Source organism: Canis lupus, chromosome 27 (genome assembly GCF_048164855.1).
Source record: "Canis lupus baileyi chromosome 27, mCanLup2.hap1, whole genome shotgun sequence".
Taxonomy (NCBI): domain Eukaryota; kingdom Metazoa; phylum Chordata; class Mammalia; order Carnivora; family Canidae; genus Canis; species Canis lupus.
In genome coordinates this window covers 14,658,492-14,677,076 of record NC_132864.1, presented here as the reverse complement: position 1 = coordinate 14,677,076, position 18,585 = coordinate 14,658,492, and the positions used below count along the sequence as shown (strand labels likewise).

The 18,585-nt window shown below is 41.7% G+C and overlaps 1 protein-coding gene across 4 annotated transcripts in view; it reads right to left on the bottom strand.

Annotated features, from left to right (window-relative positions):
• ATP2A2 (ATPase sarcoplasmic/endoplasmic reticulum Ca2+ transporting 2) overlaps nucleotides 1-18,022 on the bottom strand; it is a 61,586-nt gene extending 43,564 nt beyond the window's left edge. For 2 of the 4 annotated variants that reach the window (XR_012019197.1, XM_072802482.1), the window contains exons 1-5: nucleotides 17,297-18,022; nucleotides 16,574-16,591; nucleotides 16,391-16,473; nucleotides 8,703-8,807; nucleotides 4,685-4,823 (exon numbers count right to left, since the gene is read on the bottom strand). Coding sequence is in view for 2 of the 4 variants with exons in the window: in XM_072802482.1 (XP_072658583.1) it covers nucleotides 4,685-4,823; nucleotides 8,703-8,807; nucleotides 16,391-16,473; nucleotides 16,574-16,591; nucleotides 17,297-17,414 (463 nt within the window). In the remaining 2 variants the exon portion in view is untranslated. The remainder of the gene's footprint in view (nucleotides 1-4,684; nucleotides 4,824-8,702; nucleotides 8,808-16,390; nucleotides 16,474-16,573; nucleotides 16,592-17,296) is intronic. The other 2 variants (XR_012019198.1, XM_072802483.1) reach the window with 1 other exon arrangement.
• Nucleotides 18,023-18,585: the final 563 nt, after the last annotated feature.

The window sequence follows — 18,585 nt, the reverse complement described above, 5'->3', positions numbered from 1 at the left end:
AGTCCTGGGATCGAGTCCCGAGTTGGACTCCCAGCAGGGAGCCTGCTTCTCCCTCTGTGTCTCTGCCTCTCTCTCTCTCTCTCTCTCTCTCTCTCTGTCTCTCATGAATAAATAAAAAAATCTTAAAAAAAAAAAAAAGATTTTATTTATTTATTCATGAGAGACACAGAGAAGAGAAGCAGACATAGGCAGAGGGAGAAGCAGGTTGCCTGTGGGGAGCCCAATGCAGGACTTGATTGCAGGAACCTGGGATCCCGCCCTGAGCCAAGAGCAGACACTCAACCACTGAGCCACCCAGAAGTCCCTTATTTGTCCTTCCTAAACTATCGAACACAACATACAGAACACTATATTGTAGGAAAGAGAATTTCAATGGCAAGAAAATTCAGGTGGATTAGGGCTATAACTAAAGCTTCACCACTGTGAGGATCTGTGCACTGGGCAAATTAGTAAGTTATATAAAGTTTGCCTAGCTTCCCAGAAAAGGCTAGGAAAGTTCAGTGGAACTGAAAACTGAAAATAGAGGCCTCCATGGCTAAGAGCATAGGAAGAGGCAGGAGATGAAATCACAGAAGCAAGCAGGAGTCAAATGACGCAAGGTCTTTTAGGTGAAAAAGCATTTTATATTTTAAGTGCAATCAGGAAGCCACTGAAGAATTTTAGCAGGTAAGTAAACAACAGGACCTTCAGGTAATTGCTCTAGTTGCCACCTGGAGAAAAGACTGGATGAAGGTGACAAAGGAAGCCAGAGCCCAGTTAGGACACAAGGACAGTCCCAGTGTGAGCTGGTGATTGAGGAAACAAATTCACAAATTTGGGTGTATTTTGGAGACAGAGTCACATGGTCTTAGAGACAGAGAATGAGAAGGAAGGACCAAGATGCCTCCTAAGCTTCTCTTAGCTAATGAGGTGGTCAGGGTGACATACTGAGACAGGCAAGCCTGGAGAGCAATAAGATTGAGAAGAAAAGACAAAAGAGTAACTGACCTTTATCTCTTCAAAAGAGAAGATGCCTTGAGGGTCAAGGTTACAGCTCCCTCTGACGCTATTTACCACTGCCTTCTACTGATGAAAACTCAGGATAAATGCTCTGGTGGTAATTTCTCTGACTTCTTTTTTTTTCTTTTTAATTTATGATAGTCACACAGAGAGAGAGAGAGGCAGAGACACAGGCAGAGGGAGAAGCAGGCTCCATGCACCGGAAGCCCGACGTGGGACTTGATCCCGGGTCTCCAGGATCGCGCCCTGGGCCAAAGGCAGGCGCCAAACCGCTGCGCCACCCAGGGATCCCTCTAACTTTTCATATAGACTCAATATACTGAAATAGCCTAACTAGCACAAAAATTCTTAAAATAGTTTTAGTTTGAGAGGCTCAAGAGTGTATTACCAGATTAAGCTGGAGAATAGGAAAACACTGTCAAATGGAATCCCATACACAAACGTAGGTGACATTATCGGCAACAGCACCTTCCACAAACATCCTTCCAGAAAGACAAACCATTTTCCACTGAGGTTTCCTTACTCTGTTACCATCCCATCACCATCCAGTCACCTCAACTAGAAATCCTGTCAGTGGCTTTGACACTACAACCCAAGCCCAGTTAGCTCCTTACACCCATCTGGGTTATTAAAACCTGTCCCTTTGCATTGAAATCTGAGACTCACTTGTCAAACTATAATGACCATAATTCCACGCCCAGGGGAGATTCAGTTATTTGGGGGCAGGACCCAGTAGACACTTTATTTTTTTATTTTTATTTTTTTTCCAGTAGACACTTTAAAGAGTATCACCAGATGACTCTGATGTGCACTTCTGCTTAACAGCCACTATTCATCAACTCACAATCTTTCCCTCATTCTTCTTTTTTTTAATATTTATTATTCATTCATTCATTCATTCATTCATTCATTCATTCATTCATTCATTCAGAGAAGCAGGCTCCATGCAGGGAGCCAGACGTGGGACTCGATCCTGGGTCTCCAGGATCACACCCCGGGCTGCAGGTGGCGCTAAACCGCTGCGCCACGGGGGCTGCCCTCCCTCATTATTCTTTTTTTTTTTTTTTTTTTTTAATTTTTATTTATTTATGATAGTCACAGAGAGAGAGAGAGGCAGAGACACAGGCAGAGGGAGAAGCAGGCTCCATGCACCGGGAGCCCGACGTGGGATTCGATCCCGGGTCTCCAGGATCGCGCCCTGGGCCAAAGGCAGGCGCCAAACCGCTGCGCCACCCAGGGATCCCTCCCTCATTATTCTTAATGCTACCGCTCTCATGATCTCTTGCTTCATCACCTCTGGCCTAGACTATCAAATGGCCTAGACTATTAAATAGCCAATCTCTAGACTTCCCCATTCTGACCTATATTCTGTATCACGGCCAGAATTCCCCCTCTAATTCTTATTTTTGCTGTGACAAATTGTAAAATATGAGTGAGGTTTGTTGATCAATTTCCTGATTCTGATAACTATACTGGACTTATACTAAAAGAATGCCCTTGATTTTATAAACACTCAAGTATTTAGGATTAAAGAAGCATCATACTGCAATGTACTGTCAAATAGTTCAGACAAAAATGTGTGAATGTGCAGATATCAACTGACAGAGGATAATGCACATGTGATAAAATGCTAACACTTTAAGAATCTGGGTAAAGGTTATGTGGGAACTATTACTATTCTTACAATATTCTTATGCCAAAGTAAGTTTTAAAAATCCAGTGAGGGCCACCTATCCAGCTCAGTCGGTAGAGCATGCAACTCTTCATCTTGGAGTCACGAGTTTGAGCCTCGTGTTGGGCACAGAGATTACTTAAAAATGAAATTAGAAACCCAAAACAAATATAAAAAATAGTGAAAGGGAAAAAAATAGTGAAAAGGAATAAAGGGGAAAGGAGAGAAAATGAGTGGGAAATATCAGTGAGGGTGACAGAACACGAGAGACCCCTAACTCTGGGAAACGAACGAGGGGTGGTGGAAAGGGATGTGGGCGGAGGGATGGGGTGACTAGGTGATGGGCACTGAGGTGGGCACTTGACGGGATGAGCTCTGGGTGCTATATGTTGGCAAATGGAACTCCAATAAAAAAATATATACATATACCAAAAAAAAAACAAAAAAAAAAAAAAACAAAAAAAAAAACCCAACCCAAAAACCCAACACATACTGAACCCAATGGCCCAAACATTTCATTCTAAGTTGTACTTTTGTTAACACTATGAAACCAACGTGTTTGGTTCAATATAGGTAACATTTCTCTTTTTCTGGAAGAAGAAAAATTATGGATGAGACTATACCTATGACAAGGCAATTTCCTTTCAGAGGCCAAAACATGTTGCTTTTTGCAACCTCTTCATTAAAAGGAGATAGACAATGAAAACAAAGAACTTCACCACGAGACAATGTAAAAGTGTTACTGAGACAATTCACAAAAAGAAACTAAGTACAGTTGACCCTTGAACGACATGTTTGAACTGCACAGGTCCACTTACACATGGTTTTGTTTGTTTGCTTTTTACAATACAATCCTATAAATGTATTTTCTCTTCCTTATGATTTTAATAACATTTTCTTTTCTCTGACTTTATTGTAAGAATATATAAAACATACAGAATATGTGTTAACTATGTTCTGCATAAGGTCAACAGTAGGCTACTAGTAATTAATTACCAGTAAGTTTTTGAGAAGTCAAAAGTTAGACATGGATTCCTGAGTGCCCCAACTCCTGCACCAGTTCAAGGGCCAACTGGTAAAAAGTATTCAGAGCTCAGCAAGGTGTGAAAAACCATGACAATGTGAATAATCCAAAAACCCTCGAGTAAAAAGACTAGACTGTTCTTATTGATTTTGGGCATTCAGGGCTGCCTAAAAACATGGCACTGATCCTGAGCAATGAGGATACGCATCCCTTTAAGTTTTGTGGAGAGCTCTGGCCTTGCACTGGATTCACAAATTCTTCAAAGCCCACTCAAAGAACCCAGGCTGAGACCCCTGGCTCTGTGTCATGTAGAAGTATTTTAAAGCAGAGCTTTTTATTGTTAGTTTTTATTTATTTATTTTTTAAAGATTTTATTTATTTATTCATGGGAGACACAAGAGAGAGAGGCAGAGACACAGGCAGAGGGAGAAGCAGGCTCCATGCAGGGAGCCTGACGTGGGACTCGATCCTGAGGCTCAGGATCACGTCCTGGGCTGAAGGCGGCGCTAAACCACTGAGCCACCCAGGCTGCCCTAAAGCAGAGCTTTTTAGAGCCATGAAATGACCCTTAGCCATCTACTTAATTTGATAGTTACAAGTATGACTAAACATTTGTGTCAAGAATCAAAACAAGGAAAAGTATGCAACCCCTAACAAGTATTCCAAATTGCTCACTGCAACTAATTGTCAAATCAAGTGAGGGTGACAGTAGTAGTTTCACTGATGGTAGTGCTCTACCATGCACCAAAAGCAGTAAGTTCTGTAAGTTCAAAACACTTTGTTTAAAACAAACTTTATCAACATCAAGGGAGGTGACAAACACCTTGAAATAAATATTCAGAAAACTGGATTTGTTTGGAAGGCACCAAACCCTGTTAATATAATTGATACATATGAGCATGATTTTTAAAACAATTATGAGCCTTGAAAAATGAAGTGCATTCAGATACACAATCTAGAATAAAACAAAAATGACAAACTCAACTCACCAGCAATTTCTACAATATCACCAGGAACTATGTCTTTAGCTTTAATCCGCTGGACACTCTTTCTGTCCTGTCGATATACTTTGCCCATTTCAGGCTCATATTCCTTAAGTGCTTCGATCGCATTCTCAGCATTTCTCTCCTATAAAAAAAATAAATAAATAAAAGTAGTAAAGACATACTTGCCATTGCAAATTAGAATTTTGGCCGAAGGAATCAAATTTTATTTTATTTTTTTTTTTAAAGATTTTACTTATTTATTCACAGAGACACACACACACACGGGGGGGGGGGGGGGGCAGAGACACAGGCAGAGGGATCCATGCAGAGAGCCCCACGCGGGACTCGATCCAGGGTCTCCAGGGTCTCACGCCCTGGGCTGCAGCCGTCGCTAAACCGCTGCGCCACCAGGGCTGCCCTCCCCCCTTTTTATAAAGATTCCAAGGAATCAAATTTTAGACTTCTAAACTTTAGAAAAAAAGACACAAGAGATGCACAGTAATGACACTTGCAAATAATTCACATAAAATAAACACCAGGCTCTTACAATTTTATGTTTAAAAAAAATGAATTAATAAGCACCCTAACAGGCCTAAACAGGGAATAAAATCTAACAAGGAAAAGCAGTTACAGACTATTGTCCCCGAGCCCACTGTGTATAACATGGCCCTCGTCTCCAGACTCAGTCACACCACTGAAATGGATTCTGTCTCACATGAAAGGTAATGGTCTAGGGCTGGACTGCCTAGGTTCACCCAAGGCTTTTCCACTTAACAGCTATGTGATTGTGCACAAATTACACAACTCACAGGCTTGGAGTCTACAAAACTTAGACACCAATGCTACTACCTCAAGGGCTGTGAGGATTTATAAACTATTTAGGCTGTGCTTCAGTACACAGTACACGTTGGGAGTTATGAATTAAGAAAACCAAGTTACATCTCACAAATTCTAGGAAATCTCTGCAGTAATAAAGACCAGTAAATGGCTGGACTCTCATCACAGGAACTGTCAGTCCCTGGGGCCTGAGTGGCTCAGTTGTTTAAGTGTCCAACACCCCCCACCCTTTCTTTGTAAAGATTTATTTTTTAGAGAGAGAAACAGAGAGTGTACACATGCATTGGTGGCAGGGGCATATGGAGAGGAAGAGAGAATCTTAAGCAGAATTCGCACTGAGTGTGGAGCAGCCCAAGGCGAGTCCAAACTCACAACCCCGAGATTACAACCTGAACAGAAACCAAGAGTCAGAAGCTTAACTGACCGAGCCACCCATGTGCTCCAAGTAGCTGACACTTAACTTTTGGCTCAGGTCATCATCTAAGGGTTGGGAAACTGAGCCCCATTGGGCTCCGCCCTGGGAGTGGAGCCTGATTAGCTTTCCTTCTGCCATCTCCCCCACCTCCACCCCCAGCCTGGCCCAAAAACCAAAAAACTGCCAGTCCTGTGGCATATATACCACATTCACGAACATACCAAAACTTAGTTACACACAGCATTTCTTTCCAAATTACAAGATGTAGAGATCAAAATGAGTAATGTTAAAAAGAAAAAAAAGCATATGTGCCAAATTTGTTTTCTCTCCTTCTGGAGAGTAAGCAATTAGAATTAGAAGTCAAGGAGCGAATCTACACAACATACACCCAGGTGAGGTTACTTAATGCACAAAGGAAAAGATTCATCTCTCTCACTTTTTGCCTTCTGATGGTATAAAGTTCTATTTAACCTTTACTTGGATAGAACTTGTGCATAATACTATGTGATCTCATTTTTTACCTTATTAGAATTATGGTCTGTTGCAAAACCCCCAAAACCTACTTAAAGCGAATTAAGAGACTCAAAACTGAAAGCTAATGGCATGTGCCTCACTTTAAATGTTTATAACCCTGAAAAAGTATAGAATAGGTTAAATTTAGGAACCTTGTGATAAAAATAAGTTCAACCTCATATCAGTTCTGCTTAAAGAATTTATCTGCATCACCTTATAATTAACGGGGATACTAGAATACTTAATTCTAATAAAATGTTACTGCTATAAAGTCTGTAAAGTTCAAATGCTACTAATACTGTAGATAGAATAAATTCTAAGCACTGCTGCTATTCAATTAGTCAAATTTAAAACTACTTTTTCACAGGACTGCCTCTCCCATTAATTGTGGCAGTTTTAATTCTTTTTCTCCTTCTTCAAGGTCACGTCAGGTAGAGTTTAACAAGACTGCTCAAGGTTAGGAAATATCCCAGGAGCACTGTATTTCAGTTATACTCAAAATTAGCAAAGGTGCATTTAAGTTAGAAGCATTATAGACAGGGACGCCTGAGTGGCTATCAATAGCCGAGGAGCCCAACGTGGGACTCAATCCTGGGACTCCAGGATCATGCCCTGAGCCAAAGGCAGACACCCAACCGCTGAGCCACCCAGGCATCCCAAGAATGTTATTTCTTAAACTAAGATAAATATAAAAGTTCTGTAAAAACTGCTGTAAAATTTTACTTCAGAATTCAGATCAGTCTGGGCCTGGATTCAAGCTCCAGATACTCTATGTACTAGCTGTATGGCCTTTAAGAAGTCACTCTGAACCTCAATGTCATATTTGTCAAATGGGGTACCATTTGCCTTAAAAGATCACATAACAACGACACAGGAATGTATGTAAGGTATGTATCTCCTAACTGGCATAAATTATGTAGTGGGAAAATATATATTATTGGCTTGAGAAGGACAATCTAATGCTGTATACGGTCTTTTTCCTACATTATTCACAAGGGGATCATTTCTACTTAAATATAAACAAACTTTTAAAAATCTGTATTTATAAAAATTTATAAAAAATTAAAATAAGGAATATAGCACAATAAAATTTTCTAAGTAGACCATCTTTCGATATGAGCCCACTACATAAAGGCCTTCATGTTTATTAACAAGATCAGAAGTCTACAAACTTTTTTTTTGGTAAGGTTTACTTATTTACTTTAGAGAGAATGCAAGCATGGGCAGCCGGGGGGCAGAGGGAGAGGGAGAACCTCAAGTACATTATCCACGGAGCAGAAATCAAGAGTCGGCCGCTTAACTGACTGAGCAACCCAGGTACCCCAGAAGTTTATAACTCTAACAAGACTAAGGATTTTTTTAAATGTTTCCACATTAAATGTAGATACACTCTATTTTAGTCCTCAAAGGGGTGATTATAGCCATACTTATATTTTAATACTCAAAATGAATTTGAAGCATTAGTCTCTGTTAAAATATATTTTTTAAAAAATCAAACAAATCAACAGTCTTAGGAAAGTTAAAATCCAGGATGCCTGGGTGGCTCAAATTTTCACTCAGCAGTTGAGTGTCTGCCTTCGGCTCAGGGCATGATCCTGGAGTCCTGGGATCGAGTCCCACATCAGGCTCCTTGTGGGGAGCCTGCTTCTCCCTCTGCCTGTGTCTCTCATGAATAAATAAATAAAATCGTTAAAAAAAAGGAAAGTTAAAGTTCTCTAACTAGTTATACTAGTTATATACAGAACAGAATTACATGAAGAGGGGAGGGTAAGAATCCCATTATGTTTTTGTAAACTGGCTTCCATTCTGTGAGTCGGAAAGGCCTGGGCAACTGAGGGGAAACAGCCAGGAGTATGCTCTGAAGGGAAAACAATTTTTATAGGTAAAGCCACAAAACAAAACAAAACAAAAAAATTTCAAGGAGAATAAAAATGACAGTTTATGAAATTTTTCACAGGAAGCAGGTAGGAAATATAAAGACAGATACTAGTTCTCAAATTTCCTGTTTTTTCTCAAACAGCTTCTCTCACCCATTTTTCTTAACTCCATGCTATCATGAAGGATGAGTAATTTTAATAGTATATAGTGCAGGAGACATCTAAAATATTGCCATTAAATAAACAGACAAAAGAAAAAACACACGTAGACTTTCCAAAGATATTTTTAGTCAATGCATCAGGGAAAAAAACAGATTAACACAGCTTAAAATCACTTATATAGATTGCTAAAATCTAGCAGTGCAGAATTTTTGCTTACCTGCCATACACCCACAATTGCATTGGCTACTAATATAAGTAAAATTACAAAGGGTTCTACAAAGGCTGTAATTGTTTCTTCACCTTCTTCAAACCAAGCCAAAACCTAAAAGAGAAATGGCATGTGTTAGAACCGTAATGTGTTTTTCGGCTTAGTGCCATTTGACAACAAAAGTGGCTAGTGCTAAAGGAATTACAATATACAGTATCTCTCTTCTTATCATCTCTAGAAACAAATGGTCGCAAAATGTAATGACAGCACCAACCAGCACACGTCCCCTGTTCAGAGTAATTCTTGAGAATCAAAACTATACAACTTCTTAATGCCCTTCAAAAGCTAATTTAATTTTTCACATAATAATTGTTTTGAAATCCAAATAAAATACTTTCTGGGAAATAAATTCCATTCATTTTACAAGTACATATTCAGAAGAAATAAAACTTAAATTCTCAATTTTGTTAAAGTAAAAGGCAATCATCTACAACTTTGTGCTTTGCTTTTGCTTAATATTCCTATAAAACAATATCCAACAGGTATAAATTCACTGTAAAGATCACTTGATTACGGACTCAAAATTGTAGAGTACTGATAATGTTCTGGTATTATCAGGGGTATCACTGTAGGTCATCTCATAATTACTCAAGGTTGTTCTGTGATCAGCAATCTATTTTGAAGGTTATCCTCCATATGACATCTAGTATAGCAACACAGCACTTCAGAGATGGCAGAAGTCCACAAATGTTACTTATAACTGGATACAGAACACTGCCCAAGAAAAATGACCAGAAAATTAATTTCTAGCTCACATGACCATAACCTTGTCAGGATGTAAGAGCTACAAGTTAAGAGAGCCATGACAAACTTCATAATTTAGCAAACTTAAGGTGGTAAGAGAACCCAAGAAACGAATCTTTAACAATGACAAAGAACATGGTAAAACAGCCTTCTAAATAGTTAAAAACTAATTTTTGTGAAAAACTGCCAATCGAGAAAGGATTTCAAACATATCTAATGATTCAATGTGGGATAAGATTTGCCTGTTTTTTTTTTTTTTTTTTTTTTAAGATTTATTTTTATTTATTTAGGATAGACAGAGAGAGAGAGGCAGAGACACAGGCAGAGGGAGAAGCAGGCTCCATGCCAGGAGCCCAAAGCGGGACTCAATCCCGGGACTCCAGGATTGCGCCCTGGGCCAAAGGCAGGTGCAAAACCTCTGAGCCACCCAGGGATTCCCTTGCCTTTGTTTTTTAATATTGCTTGAACATGTCTGCATATTTCACAAAAGTCTTTTCTTTAAAAGAACTATTTAGTAAACAAGGAAAGCACTGGTTTTGATACTTTTTAATACAGTCAGATAGGACTCATGGTAATAATGAAACCATCTATGTTTATGCTGAGTGGAATAGTATAAAGTGAACTTTTACACAAATAGTAAACAATCAGAGAGGTGAGTAAGGCAAGGCCTAACGTGAATTTTTCAAGGAAGATAAGGGAATGTTGAATGAACAAGAAATATCAACCTGAGAAGCAAAAAAAAAAAAAAAAAAAAAAAAAAAAACAAAAAAAACCAGGAGACACCAGGACTGGTCCGGATAGGTAGCAATGAGCACTGACAGCTACTGAACTACAACAAGCAGAAAACCATAACGAATATAAATGTTGCCACAAGCTTTCAACAGGGCATTCCTGGTGTTAAGGCCAGGCCTAGTGCCAAAATGAAAACTTCTCTAGGAAGTTATAAATTTTGATAGATGCAAGATCACAGCTGGCTTGATACTAGCCTTTCAAACATTTTGCCAAGGAGAGCATATCAGAAATAAAAAACTTAATTAGCTCTTGGGGGAGAAAAATCGCTCAACTTGCTGAGTAACTAGGACCTTTCCAAAAGGTCAGTGAGGCATTAGCAATTGTAAGATAAGCTTCACACCTTGTTAAAGAGGGTATGAACTTCCCTCTTGGCAACTAGGCCTAAGGAACAACTTAAAAGTTATATCCCCTAACAGCTGGAGCAAAGGGAAGACTACAGCAATAGTGATAGGACTCTCAGAGCCAATCTCTACTTTTTAAAAAAACGTGTGGTTCCTTTACACAAGTAGAATTTACCAATCATGTAAAAATACTTATCTGTACAATGCAGTAACCTTTTCTCCCACTATAAAACTTCAAATGTTTATGTGTCAGAAACCCAGGCATTCATAATTATTTGAAGGTTCAAAAAAATTATTTGAAGGTTCCACAAGTATATTAGTTACTGCTTGATGAAAAACCAGTGGGCAATGGGTGAAAGGCTGGTGCTGAACCTATTTAAAAAAATCAACAACCATCAATTTCCTGAATATTTTTTTTAAAATGTCTATTTTGAAACCACAAATAACCCAAATAATTAAATGCTACAACCCAGGGCAGCCCAGGTGGCTCAGCGGTTTAGCGCCGCCTTCAGCCCAGGGCCTGATCCTGGAGACCCGGAATCGAGTCCCATGTCAGGCTCCCTGCATGGAGCCTGCCTCTCCCTTTGCCTGTGTGTCTCTGCCTCTCTGTGTCTCTCATGAATAAATAAAATCTTAAAAAAAAAAAAAAAATGCTACAACCCAAAGTGAACATCAATCTGTATTTCGTTAACTGGTAAGAACCAATCCAGTTGAACACATTCAGATCGTATTATGCAGTCCTTCATGGTTTGTTCTATTGAAAGGAAACCTCCAATGTCCATGGGATGATGCTTACACATGAAAGATCCCAGAAGATGAGAAAGGGAGTGAAGAAGAGCATACAGACATATTACTACCAAAATGAAAGATGCCTTATTAGCATTATTATAGACAGTTCATAATTACAGTTTATCAAGTTATACAAAATATATTTATATGGGGGTAAATGTTTCTAGAAATCTTCACCAAGAATAAGTTGAACATAAATGATTACCTATTTGTATTGCCTTTTGTCCACTACCGTTATCCCCAGAGGCCTAGAAGAGTCTCTGGTACACAGACCATGCTCACTGTTTACTATACAGAGGCGTCAATGAAAATCTCACAGAACCTCTATGGTACCAGACTGAGGGTGGTAAATAAACTTAAACACCTAGAGCAAAAAGTAACCAACTTCATCAACACTATCAAAGGGAAGTGGAAGAAAAAAAAACTACAGCGGGTTTTAGGCACAGTGTTTCTTCTTTGCTTTGCACTATTAATATAGTAACAATATTTGTCTTCTGCAGTTTATAGAATCCAGAAAATTCAAAGTTTCAAACTTGCCAATCCTATTCAAGGTAATCACTTACTAACAATACTCAACTACAACTCAGACTGCTTCAATAGGGTAGCAGAGACCATCTTCTAATTGTCTGTAAGACTTATTATCTCTGCATATCACAGTAACTTCTGACAGGACAACCAGGAGATGCAAAAGCAAACTTTTATCCAAGGTAAAAAGGTGTGTTCCAGTGGGAGACAGTCATGGTTCCGTGACTCTATTACCTTAGCTACATGTTGGGATAAGGTACTGAGCTCTTAATGAGATCCAAAAAAAGAACACGAGAGAGATCATAAGCACATTTTTAAGACTGAGGGCACCTGTCTGCATTCCTCTTTGTGTCCCTAGAAACTTGCAAGGACACTGGGTACTCAAATACTTGTTCAATGGATGGAGAAATTTACATCAAAAAGTTTTAAAGAGGAAACTGAAGTTAAACATTTCACAAGAAAGAAAAAACTATCAATAAATGTTACGACAATTGTCTGGGGTAGGAAACAAAAATTCTTTCAGCCATTAAAAACAAAAGTATGAATTAGACTATATTCTCTTCTGACCCACACACAAACCTTATTTAAAAATACTGATTTTAGGGATCCCTGGGTGGCGCAGCGGTTTGGCGCCTGCCTTTGGCCCAGGGCGCGATCCTGAAGACCCGGGATCGAATCCCAAATCGGGCTCCCAGTGCATGGAGCCTGCTTCTCTCTCTGCCTGTGTCTCTGCCTCTCTCTCTCTCTGTGTGACTATCATAAATAAATAAAAATTAAAAAAAAATACTGATTTTAGATTTGAGAATACAATCTTCTTAAAAACATACACACAAAACATACACATTCACTTTTTTTTTTTTTTTAAGATTTTATTTATTTGAGAGAGAGAAAGATCATGAGGAGGGGGGAAGAGCAGAGGGAGAAGCAGACTCCCCGCTGAGCAGGGAGCCCTGATGCGGGACTTGATCTAGGACCCTAGGATCATGACCTGAGCCAAAGGCAGACACCTAATACCCAGTATTCACATTCACCTTTCAAAACATTTTAAAGAAAGGCTCTAAATAAGTTAGTTACACCAGTGAACTACTCATTTATCCTTAAAAAAAAAAATTAAGAAGTTAAAAGAAAACACAGGGAAAAAAGCAAAATCATTACAAAATATAAAATACTACTTGACTATATTGTTCTAAGAAAACCAAAGAAAGCAGACCTCGTGAATTTTCAAAGTGCTACGAACACAAGTTCACCTCAAATATCTATTATATCAAAATCACTAACCCAGGTTCTAAAAGAAATGAAGAATCCCTTTTAAAGGGTCCAGTAGGAAAGAAAGACCAACTATTTAAATAAAAGTAACAAGTTGAGAAGTGCCTTGGTCTAAGCAAGTTTGAGCAGCATTTTAGGGTCAATGCAAGTAGCTGTGGTGGGGAAACGGGATGGAAGGCAGAGCAACTTTTGCAAACTGTTATCATAGAGGATCTGATGGATTCCAACGAGGCAAATATGGCCCTCTTACTCATCTCCTTCAGGTCTTTTCTCTAGAAGTCACCTTCTTGGAAGACTTTCCTGACCAACCTATGTGAAAATTATATTCACCTCCTCATACTCTTATCCTTCTGCTTTTTCTCCATAGCACTATCACTGTCCAACAGACTACACATTCTACTTCTTTATTATCTGTCTCCACTAGAATGTCAGCTCCAGATTAAGAGACTATTTTGTTCAAATGCTGTATCCCCATTGTCTGTGCCATGCATGTCCAGGTGTTCAATAAATACCCAATGAAGCAGTGAAAGAGAGTAAAGAACAAGTATTCCAGTAAGCAACCATGATATATTAAATGAGGGGTAAAGTTTTAACCAAAGAGGAGGTAAAGGGAAAGTGAAAGGTCATGAATGTCAAATTAAAGAATTTTAGTTACTTCATATGTAGTGGAAGAGATTATAGCTTACTTCTTCCAATCCAAATAAACTTAAAAACCATTTCTATTTGGTGAATACTGCAATTAAACTTTATCCCTACAGGTCATGAGTATAAAGCATTAACGCAGCTTCCTAAAGTTAACATTTCACTTAGTTTGCTATCTGGAATAAATCACTAAAGCCTAGTATTTCTTTTTAACTTGAGCAGAACTGGATGATATAGTATGTACATGTTGTAGGAACTATCTCTTCAATTCTCCAAAAGAACATGAATATTCTACCATGATTTTCCTATAAAATAGGAATAAACTGACTATCACAAAAAAGACTCCATGACCTTCTGAAAGATAAATGAGGAATGAAAAGGTCAAGAACAATGTAGTAATAGTGCCAATTCCACATGAAGAAAATCAACAAAACAGGTTTGATATCCAAAATGTCTTGATCAAACAAGTCAGAGCAAACTAAGCGACAGTATTTCCTAAACATTTATTATTTCTGTTTAGCAACCCACAAAATTAAAATGTCACACAGTTCATTTCCTGAGCGTTAACTCCAAGTAGTTACCAAAAAAGTAATTCATATTTCAATTCCAAAATATAGCTCTAAAAAGCTATAAAACCCCAACATCCTACCCTATGATAAAATTAGAGCAATTATTTTTAAAACCCACTTGAAAATGCTTAGAAACTACAAATTCCTTACTTCAAAATAAAAGCATATACATCACTAATTCAAATTTTAATACAAAGTCATTCAAACTGGCAACTTAAAAGAGATCCTATACAACCCAAATAGTCAGTAGCTTGTTCACAGGAAATAATGCTACTGTTATTACAACGCTGCCTTAAGTCACACACACAGAAAACTCAATAAAAATTTATCTCTACCTTGAATATACCAGGTGATTTACCTCTAAGATGTCTCTGATAACCTTACTGATCCCCCAGTATTTTAACTATCAAAGCCGAGGATACTTCAGAATTATGCAGGTAGCTTAAACATAAACGTTATACTACTCCAAATGTATTATTTGTTTTGCCCCACGACAATGCACTGAAACTGATAAAAAGCTCTACTCCTTTATCTTAATTGATAAAGCAGCAGACATTTAGGAGGGATGCGGGAGGGAGGAGTGGGTGGTGTTGAATTAACCAAGGACAGACAGACATGTAAGAAGTATGGAGTTATTTAGGAGGCTTAATGCTTTGCTACAACACTCTCAATTTTCATTGAAAACCAGAGAAAAGATTCGTGAGGACTGAATTATTATTAACACTTACATATCACTTAGCCAACATGGCATGATAGATTAATATTAAAGTCTCAGGTCAGAATCTGTATATAGTACTACTCCAAAAAGCTCACCTCTTGCCAATTTCTCCCCCTCACCTAAAGGAGTGCCCACTGCTTCCTTTCTACTTAGTTCTCAAAATAGCCTTCATGGAAGACTATTGAAGACTTGGTAAGACTTCAAGACTAAGAAAGATTGAAGACTAAGGTAGATTCCTGGGGCTTGAATATGTACAAACCTACAAAAATGAAACCTTGAAGCTGTGTCAATTTTGTGAAGCCTGAAAAAGTAGTGCACTGGGTGAATTTCACTTCCCACCGTGGTTATTACAAGAATAAAATACTGTAATTTGAGAACAAAAGTCATCTCATGCTGTTAGGATTAGGAACATCTGTGTCCTAGTCATGACCATTTTTAGGAAAACTACCAAGAAGTCCACTGCCCAAGAAAAAATGCAGTAAAAAATATTGAACAAAAAAAAATGTTAATAACCTAGAAATATCCTCAGCAGCCCATCACCCTTTTTCTGCTGTAGTTCTTTGCATTTCACCAGTTTCTTAGCAACCATACAGGACTCGTCGGTAACCACTCACAGAATAAGAAAAAACAAGGGTTTTTTTTTTTCTTTTAAGATCTAGAACCAACTATACAGAACCTTGTTCTCCCTACCTAGGAATCATTTAAGACAGGGGTCCAATTTAGATAAATATACCACCCTAAAGGTCAGTGACCAAATTTGGTCAACACTAGTGCCATCACTGCCGTCATCATTCTTGTCACTGTCAGAAACAACTGTCACCTTGCCATTACCAGGAAGGGAGAGCAACTGGAATATTCCTTTTCTAAGTTCTATTTACAGACTACAAAGGGCCCCAAATCATCTTAGTATGATCTTACACAATGGGAGAATCCCAAACAGAAAAGACCCTCTGATAAATAACTTTTTGATATTAAAAATCTGATAAAACACAAAAATTTTTAAGACCCTGGCCCATTTGGGAACAAGTTCTAACTGCACTGTAAACGCCAGACATTAATTTTCTGCACATAAATGGCTCCAAGAGTTTTGTTTAGATTTTTCAACTATCTAATTTTTTTTAAAAATGGGAGATACCATTTAAATCTCTAAATATAATGTTCTCACCCAATAGACACCATTTATTTCTTGGCTTTTCATCTCTGGGATAGTCTCTACTTTTTTGGAGAGAAAATAAGTTTCTTTATACTTACAAAAGATATACACGCTGCCAGCAATAATATTCGAACTAGTAAGTCTTCAAACTGCTCGATCACAAGTTCCAGCAAGGTTTTTCCTGTCAGGAACAAACATTTGTTGTAAATGTCATCCTAACATCAGCACACAAAAGGGATTAAAAAAAAAAAAAAAAAAAAGAACATGTTAAGATTACTCACCTTCTTCGGCCGGTAACTCTGTAGAACGTAGAAATTCGCCAGGCAACGTGTCAAGAAGGGGGGGAAAAAATTAGCATTGCCTTTACAAAGAGAATTGCTAAAATTACCACTGTCTTCGAAAGACGTAGATACGTCTTCAGACAGATGAACCCCTCAACCATTTTTAAGGAAACCACACCAAATGGTACCCCCAAGAAAATATGCAATTTTTGTTGTAACCAGCATCTTAGGTCTTTCCCGAAGCGTAAAATCTCATCGCTATCTACTGAACAAGGGGTCATCTCAGCCAGGTCATGACTTCTGCCAGATGTGTAACTCTGGGTAGTGCAAGAACGGCTGGAGGCTCTCTCAACTGCAACGACGCCTCATATAAACTGGCTGGGGACAAGAAAATGTCTCGCAGGGTTCGACCGAGCTGCAGGAGACTCGTCCCTCCCTCCGGCGGGGCCGGCTGCTGCCGGTGACAAGCCGCCGAGCCAGCTGCGTGCGGGGAAAGCCAAGGGCTCAAGGCACGGGGTCCAGCAGGCAAAGACACGACCCCGGCGCCCCGGCCTGCAGTCCGTCTCCCGCGGGGCCGGCGCGCGGGCCCGACCCGCCGCCTGCAGCCGTCGGCGGGCGCGGAGCCCAGACCCACGAGGTGGAGCCCGGTCAGCCATCTTCCCTGGCTCTGGGGCCCGCGGCGGGCTGCGCGAGGCCCCTGCGGCCCCGGCCCCGGCCACCTACCGTTGGAGCCCCATCTCTCCTTGAGCTTCTTGACCTGCTCCAGACTCAGCCCCGTGCTCTCGTTGACGCCGAAGTGGCCCAGCACCTCCTCCACCGTCTTTGTGTGCGCGTTCTCCATGGCTGCGGGGGCCCGGCCGGCCTCGCCTCCAGTCCCCGCGGCCTCCTCGTCTCCGCCTCGCACTCAGGCCGTGGGCTCGTGCCACCCCGGGCGCCCAGGCGCGGACAGGCCTCTCCCCCTCCTCCTCCTCCTCCTGCGGCCGCTTCCGCCTCGCCGGGCGCTGAATCACCCCGCGCCCCCTCCCCCAGACAACCGCCCCTCCGGCTGCCCGGCCCTCGCCGGCGCACGCCCTGCGCTCAGCTGGGCGGTGGGGGGCTCCCGACCCTCCCTCCCGTCGTCAGAAGGGAGGGCCTCCTTCGCCCTCAACCGCCCTCTGGGAGCGCAGGCCGCGGCCCCCGAGCCCCCTCCCCGCTCTCCCGAGGTGATTCGCGGCCCCGCCCGGGCCGGAGGAGGGGGCACCCGGCCGACCCCTGAGGGCGGAACGAGCGAGGGCGGCTAGCCGTGCACGGTGCGCTCGCCCTGTTCCTTCAGCTCCGCACCCCCGACAGCGGCGGAGGAAACTGCGGCGAAAGAGAGGGAGGTGGCGTCGGGGACGGTTCCGCGGCGGCTGCTCTAATAGCATTTATCCGCCGCTGCCTCCCCTCTAGCCGCCGCCGCGGCATGTGGACGCCGCTCATTGGCCGAGAGGGCCCAGCGCGGCGCGGGCGGCACGGCCCCGCCCCCTCCCCGCGCTCCCTCCTCCCGCGCGACTCGCGCCCACGCCGCCGCGCACGCCCCGCCCCCTCCCGCGCACCGCCCCCAGGAACCCGGATAGAGGCCTGCGCGCGCGGCGCCGCGCCCGCGCAGTGGCGCCCGGGCCCGCGGGCCGGCGGCGGAGTCGGGGGCTCGCGGTCTTCCCTCCCCGCCCGCCTACGGACGTAGAGCCCAGAGAGGTCGAGGGCTCACGGTGGGCTCCCCGCGCTCGCTGCCCCGAGAACTCTCTGCCGCTCGGGGTCGGCCTGGGGTCAGGGTGGGTGGCGGGGAAGGCGAGGCGGAGGAACCCGGGAGCTCGGTCCGCACTGGGCTTCCCGAAGCGCCGCTCGGCTTGGTGTCCTTGGCTCGCCCGTCCCCTAGCCCTTGCCTGGCGGGCCGCGCTCTGCATCCTAATCCGTCTCCTTCAGAGCCCCCTTCAGGAAGTGAGGGGAGGGATCCCGCAGTTCATTTCCCACGCCGCCCGCGTCCCGCACCCCCA